We start from the raw sequence: 9,777 nt of genomic DNA, 5'->3' as shown, positions 1-9,777 counted from the left end.
AAATTTCTCACTGTCAACTTCCCTGAGCTGCTTTCATGTCCCATTGCAAAACTTGGACATCTGGGCTTTGTCTCTATTCCTGCATTCTTTTATTTTTATATTTATTGGTTTTCTTTTAATAAAGCAGGCGTTAATTTTTCTAAATGAACAGAATAGCTCACTTCACTTCTGTATGCTGACAAACATGTGACCTATACTGTAAGACTGCTCCTGCTTGTTACTCCTTTGTTGTGATTTAATTTGATGTTGTGTAGCCACGCAGAGACAGTTTGCATATATTAGAATGTTAAGTTCCGTGATGTCATCAAAACAGTTTTAAAAAGGGACCTTTCAAAGTTCCAACTACATACAAAATCAAATAGTTAAAAGTGAGTTTAGTCCAGGGAGAACAATTTTGAACCAGTTTCCGATATGTCGTCAAAATCTTGGCCGACCTTTGCTACGCCACGTGCTGTGGGTGTAAGTAAATATCTAGGTGAGTGAAGTCTCCTTTACCTGTCAATTCATCTTAAATTACAGGCTTTTACTTCAGGTGCTTTGATTCAGCAGTAACAAACAGATTTTTTTACAAACTGCAGAACGCCACACTGAGCCCTGGTCCTTCAGGATAGAGGACAGGACGTCAGATGGGCGAATCAAGAGCTCCAAAAGAAAAGATGGTTCCACAGAGAGATTGGAAAAAGCTTCCAAAACACGAAAGGACAGCGAAAGTCCAACCCCAGGCCCCAGCCATGTTTTCTTTGAGAAGTGTAAGTGAGACATTCACAGAGATTATTTTTTGTTTTATAGTTTCTGATCATCTGTAGGCCTGTGTGGAGTTCAGAGGTCTAATTGATTTTTGTTTATGCAGCTGCTTCCAGAAAGAAGAGCAGCAAACAAAAGAGCAGCGATGGAACAAAAGAACCACGCAGTAAAAAGAGGAGGACATCAAGCTCACAGGAGGAGTCTAACAACTCCATCTATGAGACAGATGATCCTTTACCTAGCACATACAACGGTCACACTACAGGTAAGAAAAAGTTCAAATCACACCTTAAACGAGAGCCCCTTCCCAAGCTCTCAGAATTTAGCTGGCATCCATCTGGTAATCACTAGGAAGCTTCCAACAGAGCCTGTACGAATGTGTAAAATGAGACGATGTCAGCTTTCCTACATGCAACTAATCACAACCCCGTGTTTGTTTTGTCTCTCTGTAGAGGACTTTGAAGAAAAATATGACGAGCAGGATATGCTGGGTGAAGGACAGTATGGGGAAGTGTTCTTTGGAAAACGTAGAGAAGACAACTTCCCAGTATGGCTTCTTATGTGTGCACTTTACGCATGTTTTCTTGTAGTTCATCCTGTTCTCTACGTGCTTTTTCTCAAACACATTTTCTCTTTAATGCAGGTGGTAATAAAACATGTTCCTCAGAAGTCGCTCTACCGCCAGCCAATGGTATGAGATGTTTGTCTTTTTCGGTTGTTTTTCGGGCAGCATGTACCTCAAACAGCCTAATGTTTGACAACTGACCCGGATGTTCTGTTTCTAAAGCTTCTTAATGGTAGAATGACCAAGATTCCTCTGGAGGTGGCATTGCTGATAAAAGTGGGGGCAGGACCAGAGGCTACAAGCAGCAATGTGACCCCAGTTTTACTCGACTGGTATGACTTAGAAAAAGAACTTATTATGGTCTTTGAAGGGGGCAAAAACAACATAGACTTGGACGTTTACCTGTCAAACAGAAGAGAAAGGATTTGTGAGAGCGACATTAAGGTCAGTGAGTAGCAAGAATAAAATATTTGTCTTTTATGAATAATTTAGATCTTATGGTTTTAATGTATCTTTCGTTTGTCTGTCAGGTCATAATGAGACAGTTGGTAGATGCAGCCACTGAAATGCACTCCAAGGGTGTTTTCCATCAAGACATTAAGACAGACAATATTATAATTGAAAACTCAGCTGAACGTTTAGCACGTCCGCGTGTCAAATACATTGATTTTGGCTGTGGAGTCTTTTTTACACCAGAAGCAGTCACTCGAAGAAATGGTAGGTCATCAGCCTCATTGTTTACATGTTCTTGCCTGCCCACACGCCTTGTGTCCACATTCATTTCTTACCATTAATAATTTCTCTTTGGATTTTAGGGAGAAAATCACCGGCTCTAAACTTGCTGTTTAACGCCACCAAAGCCGATTGCATCACAGTTTTGCAGCTGGGCAGAGTGATGGATAGGCTGTTACACAACATCACCTCTTCCAAGAACATGTATTCGAAGCGTACTGATATTTCAGAAAGTAAGCCAGATGTTAATTCGTTAACCTGTCGTGATTTGCGTTACAAAACAGAAAATTCTGTTTAATGTGTTATCTGTATCGGTAACGCACATATCGATTTTTGTATGACAAACGTGAACCCCACCCTCTATTATATTTCCAAACAGACTGCGAGAGTTTTCTGTTAGGTTGCCTGGCAGCCAAAAATGAAGACCGCCTCACCCTAGAGGAACTTCGAAATCATCCCTGGTTCAAATGACTTATCGACTCCAAGCACAACAGGGTTACAGAGCATAAGCTCTAACAGAGAAGTATTTGGTCAAATTCTGAAGCCATGTCACATATCTGTGTATGTTTTTAACAATTATGTCATTTTTACAGTCCTGCCCCTGTAGAGGCACCCCACAAAAACCACGAGATCGAAGTGGAACTTCCATGTATTGTCTTTTCCATACATGGTTTCTGTCCATAAATGGAAAATACCCCACCCACCCCCAGCAATCCGTGGAAAGGGGATCTCTCTTTGAATTGCCTTTCCCGAGGTTTCTTCTCAAGTTTTTGAGGAGTTTTTCCTCGTCTTCTTAGAGAGCTTGTGCTGGGTTAAAAAGAGTTGCTACTATGAACCTGAGTTATAAATACAGGTGCATAGTAGCAACCTGTATTGCTGCACTGATCAATAATTAATTGATCAGTGATCAATTAATTATTCATGAATCAATTTAACCAAAAAATTTGACAAATCTAAAGAAATGTATTAATCAGGGAATTAGCAGCAACAGTAATTGGACAATCTAAATTTATCAGTTAATTAATAAATAAATCTGAATAATTCATCCTGCATCGCCTGTCTGCTTATATCACATAAACCTTTCACTGAAATTGATTTAATTTGTTATAATTATAATAATTATTTGTTTGTACTAATGCATCACAATTTCTTTGAAAGTTAAAGTGTGTGAATTTCCCGTCTTAAACACGTCAGTGTGATCATCCTGTCCTGTCATGCTAAGAAATGCAGTTGTGAGTTTTCATTGCTTCACTTGGACGAAACGCCCAAACACAAAAATGGTCCAGTGCTGTTTCTGACCGGAACACTGCAGGTTTAATGTCTTATAAAACATAAATCTATGTAATCCACACATACAATTCACCATGATGGGAGGACAACGTACCTCACCGTCCTTATCTCAAAAGTTGACCCTAATGTGACCGCTAAGCAACTTGTGAACTCTGCAGTCTGCATTGAAGGTCATGCTCTGGTTCATCTCTCTACCATCAGGTCTTGGAGTGTCTCATTTTACTGCATTAGCTCAAGTTCAATCGTGACAGCAACAACTGCTGTGAGTGCCTTCTGAAGTCTGCGAACTGGTTCACTTGACAATGTTTGTGCGTTTTTTGCTCTTTACAGCATTTTAGTGCAATTATCTAACAAATGAAATGGATTTATGTTTAATCGACGAGACCATCCAAGAAGGTTTTGTTTCAGCTGATGTGTAAAATTCTATTATATTACATGTGTATGCTACATACCACAGGTTATACACAAAGCCTGTCCTTTGTTTAGCTTTAGAATGGCTACACAAGACAAAAACATTAAATGCACTCATCTGCAATCTTTGCTATTTGCCACTCAGTGTCCGAGCAAGGTGTCAATTAGGGATGTGCTGATCATGTTTTTTTGCCCTCGAGTCTGAGTCATTTGATTTTGAGTATCTACCGATACCGAGTCCCGATCCAATACTTCAATAATACATAAAAAAAGAATGAAGCAGAACGAAGAAACAGATCCTGGATGTTCCTCATTTTTTTATTTAATTCACTTTATTTTAACGTTCAACAACTCTGTTAACAAACAAAGCACTTTTGTGAGGTAGCTTGAACAATCGAGTAATAAATAACATAAATTCTTCACTTATGGACTTTAGTGCAACAGTAAATATAAAAAAAGACTAATATAACAACAAATAGCACCTCAACTTAAATATCCGGCAGGCATGTAAACAAATAAAAAAATAAAAGTGCCACAGTGTTTGCAAAGCTAGTAATGTGGTTTTAGAAACTGCACTCCTAACTCTTACTGTCATCATAGCAGTAAGTTTCACAGAAGGAAATGTGTGTTTTCTCTTAATGAAAACTAACATCTCTACCTTGTCAGGTTTGAGCCTGTTTCTGTTCTCATCAAGGACGTTTGCAACGGCACTAAAGTCTCTCACTGTCCACAGAGCTACAGGGGGCACTGAGATATTGGGTTGCAGCCATAGAGGGAAACTGGTTAGCATGTTCTTTCCAGTACTGAAGTGGGTCGCTTTCCCAAGTTTACATATCTCACAGTTTGCTATGGCAATGTTGTTATCATCAACTTTATAATACCTCCAGACTGCAGATGAAAAATGTTGGAACACTGAGCTACTAGTTGTTTCGCCGTCATTGTGGATGTTGGATATCGAAGAATCCATAGGTCTCTCATCCTATTCATGTAGCCCTTCCGCCAGGGTTACTTGCGTAGTAGCATTCCAACAACGCCCTGTTTTCGTCTCTTGCCCACCGATGCCTTCTTGTTCCAGTAGCCCACTTCTCGTCAGGGTGCCCTGGTTCCTCAACACCTGATGCGGACCTTGTTGACCGAGCCGGTGTTGTGCCAAAAAGTGATTGTCTGCCAAAAACTGATTTCCAATGTTTCTGTGTATTTTTTATGTGTAATATCTTTACGTATGTTTGTAAATAGACTTCGGTGAACAGGGTTTACAAAGGGGTTATATAGAGAATTAAAACAATATCTGTTTTTCAAGTATCTTTACAACTCTCTGCTATTGTACTTACAGTATAACCGTTCCGGTCCTTTATCCCCACTTAAAATATTTTTACAGAAATATTGTAATATTTGCTGCCATGTCTGCTGTCCTCTTGGCCAACTTACCTCTTACAAAAGACATTTTTGATGTTAATGAGATTTTTTTAACTGCATAAATAAAGGTTATATAAAAGTCACTGCCAAAAACTGATTGCGGCTTCTACCTTGTTACACGAATGTTGTTTGTGGCTCAAGATGACTTTATGTCATCCATGAGGGATGCATTTGACATATGTTTCACATATTATAGCCCAACAAGTTACTTATAGCAGTTTAAATACGAGCAATCAGTTTTTGGCAAATACCGGAAATCAGTTTTTGGCAGACAATCACTTTTTGGCACAACACCGGCATGCCTTCATATTTATCTGTCTCGCTCATGTCTGCGGTAGGCTTGCTTAGCATAGGGGGTCTATAGTTTTTTGGGTTTGGATATACCTATTTGTTAAATAGTTTTACATGTGGTCAGACTGCTTTGTGTTTGTGTGGATTGGACCATGCTTTTGTGAGTCCTCAAAAATGACGCACAAGTAAATGTACACATTTCTAAATCTTAGTTTACGCTTTTGGATCATATTGTATGCATTTGAAACACTTTTGAGTATTGAGACACATTTCTCTTCATGCAGCTATAACACCTTCTAGTTAGTTGTAGTGAATTACATGGCTGACTGAATGGGTAATGTAAGTTACTGGAAAGTAATCTAAAGGAATTATCACAGCTTGCGGGTCTGATTTGGGTAAACCCGTTACACAACCTTTTTCCCTCAGAGTGATGGAGGCAGATGGTCTTCATGGATTTAAGATTTTTCCAGACAGTCCTGAGGACAACCCAAACACTCTTTGAAGGGTAAACTCTGGTCTAAATGCACTGACACAGTCAGCGCTGAAATATTTCAGCAATCTAATGTTGTTCCATTATTTTTCCTCTGCTTTGAAAAGCAGACCACAGCCTCTGTTGGCGTCTGCTGTGACTGCCATGGTCAAAGACGTGATTACATAAGGTACAAAATGTTTTCCTGCAAGAGTCTAAACATAAACAAATATGGAGGAACTCTGACAAAATTCAATTGTGATGCCAAAACAGGCCAGTAAATACGCCAGTCAGTTACAAATAATGTGGTGAATAACATGTGTTCACTTCACGTATAGAAAGTGAGGACAGTGGCTGGAAAATAGTGGCTGCAGCTATAGTTGATTTAAGGACCACATACGTCATTTTTCATATTTAGGCAAAGCATTAAGCGCAGTGTTATTTTTCTTAATCATTGTCTTTATTTTATTTTAAAATTTAATTTCTATCTAGAAAAAACAAACAAACATTCTTTCTGTTTTCAGTTCTACTCGTCATATTTTTGTTACATATATTAAAATGAACATATGTGGACCAAATGTTCAGGCTTCACAATGGTCTAATATTTACTTTTCTGAATGATCAGTACAGTTCAAAAACGCTCAGTGCTGCCCCTCAGTAAACTTCCAGAAGTCTGCTAATCATAAAACAGAGGACTTTTAAGGAGGGGGGTCTTAAAGAGACAAGAGCTGAAAGGTCTTGTTTAAGAAGGATGATGAGCTAAAAGACTACAAAAATGGATCGTATAAGATAAATATACAAAAGGTCATGCAAAGCTACTGTGGAGTCCCAGAACTGAAACATAAAGAAATTAGTGTAATATGCAAGAAACTGTATACCTCTACTATTTTTACAGAATCAAATTCATAGTGTCTTTCCACATTACTTTTATCTACAGAATATATGTGTAAAAATGTGCTTTTACTTCCTTTTTAAGCTTTGCATGCTGACAAAAATCTATACCTTATTATTGGCGGATAAGCAACTTGTGAAACTGATGTAAATCAAAGTGTTTTGGAAGAAAAAAATTGGAAATTGTGTATTTTCTGTATAGAAAATACAGAAAATATAATTCCAAGGTTTCTTGGAATTATCTTAATTTATTATGGAAATATTTCTTAATTAAAGAGAACTTGTACTTCTCTTTGACCATTGTTGTGTAGGTAGGGTTGCCAACTGCCCGTTTTAGCTGGGACATCCTGTATAATGAGCAAAAATGGTTCGTCTCTTATTCTACCTCAGATGTCCTGTATATATTGACCATTACCTGTAATGCCACTTAAATCTGATTTGACTGCTGTTGTATCAGATGATTGTTTCTGCCCAGTCACAACATTCAGTGACGGCCCATTATGCACATTAGATGTGAAGAGTAATACGTGATTTGTAAAAATAAGGTGATGTTTTGTCTGTGTAGCATAATAAACTGGGTGATTGAAGTCCCTATTTACAGTATTTTATTTGAATATTTTTTTTCTTATTACACTATGCCCAGCTGGCTGTGCACTGCGCTTCTGGTACACCAGAGTGCCCCTTATTTTATAGTTAAAAAGTTGAAAACCCTATGGGCAGCTTATCTTAGTTCTGCTAGTTTCTAGCTTAGACATACTCACTTAGAAATATAGGCCTGGTTCTATTAATTAATGCTCGCTTTTAGTTTAATATTGTCACTCATTTGCCTAGGAGTGTTAATTGGGAGCTTAAGGGATGATAACTTAGTGATGCTAGGTAGTAACCTAGCAATGCTAGTTACTAGTGCAGGGATGCTAGTTAATAATAGTCACCAACTTAGGGATCCTATTTATCATTCTAGGAATGTTAGTCAGTATTATAAGGATGTGAGGTAATAATAATTACTAGCTTAAACATGCTAGTTGCTGGCCTAGAAATTCTAGTCAGTAGTGTAGGTTGGTTGTTAATAGTAGCTATCTTAGGAATGCTAGTTGCTAGCCTAGGAAGGCAAGTTTGTAGGCTGGGTATGCTAGTTAATGCTAATGCTAGAAGCTATTATATTAACTTGTTAACATATTAACTAATTAATGCTAGTTCCCAGCTGAGGATAATGAATCCCTTTCATAGGAACGCTTGTAAATACTCCAGGGATGCTAGTTATTAAGAGCTGCTAGCTTACTGATGATTGTTGCTAGTAAGTTGATGCAAAAGGAGAAATCTTACTTTTTTTCCCAGAGTACCGGAGAAAGTTATAAGCTTTAGTCGGAATACCTGATTAATCTGGATGCCTGAAGTTAGCATCATGTTTTTTAAAGTATGGAAAGAATGATTATACGGCCAATCAGTAAAAGTTATCCCCCAGCTTAATATTAAAATCATCTTTTATCTGAGATAAAAACCTGTAACTTCAAATATTTGTCTTACACCATTTCTTTATTTGAACTGTATTTATTTGGAATGCTTGGAAAGAAAAGGGAAAGTCCCTGAGCCTGTGAAGCAGCTCCTTCAGGCCGGTGCCCACATGGTAGGGAAGGGTCTTGTGGCAGCACCTGGCTCACAGAGAACTCCTACCACAGGATAATAACCAAATCATCTTAACCCACACAGCTAGTGCCAGCTGTTGCACTGGGCACAATTCCAGAAAGGCAAAACAGAGAGGCGGAGAGGAAAAAGAAAGAAAGCACTTGTCTTGCCAACACATCATGGCCCCAGCATGAATTCGAACGTCAATAATTCCACTGCTGGTTTTTCGACTCAGTGTAAAAGTTGGCACTCAGTGTGTGATACCGAGGGGCCACAGGGAGGGCAGTGAAAGAGGAGTGACACAAGGGTGCACTGTTTAGTGTGGCAGGTCTCAGCTGCTTTATGAGCCAACACTCGACCTTTGTGAGCCCACCGCATCCATCTGTTACTGTAGCTACTGTCCAGTCTGGAAGCCCCTCTCACAAATGGATAAAAACAAAAAAATCAATTTATAACTTTCCTTTTGTAGACTCGTAAAATTCCACCTTTCTACCTTCATTAAAACTTTATTATAGTTACAGTCAGTAACATATTCAAACCTGAAAATGTGTCCTTATTGCTGCGCTATTCTGTCAAGTTTTTTTTACTTAATTTACTCTGACCACAGTTGTTATCCAGATATATCCAGTTACGAAACGCATGCTTAAGCTCTACTGCAACTTCCAATGAAAATGAAAATCCAGAGAATGATAATGGAGTTAAGTGCAGCAGTGCTATCAGGAGCCTGTTTGCTTTGTGTAAGATACCAGTAGCACGTTGTTCTGGACTGAGTGGTGTAGCTTGAATACAAGTTCACAGTTACTGATGTGTTACTGAAGATCTTGCCACTCCTGCATCTCACTTTTATTAGGAGGCTGATATAAAAAGTGCTAAAAATGAATGGAGAAAGGTTATTTAAAGAGCATCAGATGAGAATTTATTGTAACTATATTTGGATTGAAATATATTTTTTATTTTTACAACTCATAGAAAATTATTGATTCTTCAGAATTTAATTGAGTTTGAAATATGTAAGCAAAATAAAAAGCAGTGAAAGGGGAGGATTTTTAGAAATATTTGACTTAACTAACGTATATGTGCTCACTCCTTTATATAATATTGGCAAAACATCTACAACAAAGCTAGATATAGTGACTGTAAAGACTATTGACTGTCTGAGCCTGATTGGCAGAGGGTAATTTAATTAACTTTAAGCCATTTAAAACAACTTCAAGTTCTAATTTGACCTGTCCCCATGACCCACAGTCCGTATATCAGCCTGCTGCTTCTTAAAGGACCTAATCAATTCACACAAAACTGATCTATGTTAATAAAATGATCAAAGACCTTTTTATACACGTAAAAT

The 9,777-nt window shown here is 38.1% G+C and overlaps 1 protein-coding gene across 1 annotated transcript; it reads left to right on the top strand.

Annotated features, from left to right (window-relative positions):
* Positions 1-335: 335 nt before the first annotated feature.
* On the top strand, positions 336-3,074 carry LOC113027883 (serine/threonine-protein kinase pim-1-like). The gene is made up of 9 exons (XM_026177703.2): positions 336-475; positions 579-749; positions 851-1,009; positions 1,197-1,291; positions 1,388-1,435; positions 1,532-1,753; positions 1,840-2,026; positions 2,125-2,274; positions 2,421-3,074. Exons 1-9 carry the CDS (start codon positions 412-414, stop codon positions 2,510-2,512), a joined length of 1,188 nt encoding a protein of 395 aa, XP_026033488.1. The 5' UTR covers positions 336-411; the 3' UTR covers positions 2,513-3,074.
* The last annotated feature ends 6,703 nt before the right edge of the window (positions 3,075-9,777 follow it).

The sequence above is a fragment of the Astatotilapia calliptera genome, chromosome 8 (assembly GCF_964374335.1).
Source record: "Astatotilapia calliptera chromosome 8, fAstCal68.1, whole genome shotgun sequence".
NCBI lineage: Eukaryota > Metazoa > Chordata > Actinopteri > Cichliformes > Cichlidae > Astatotilapia > Astatotilapia calliptera.
This window is presented reverse-complemented; position numbering and strand designations above follow the sequence as displayed.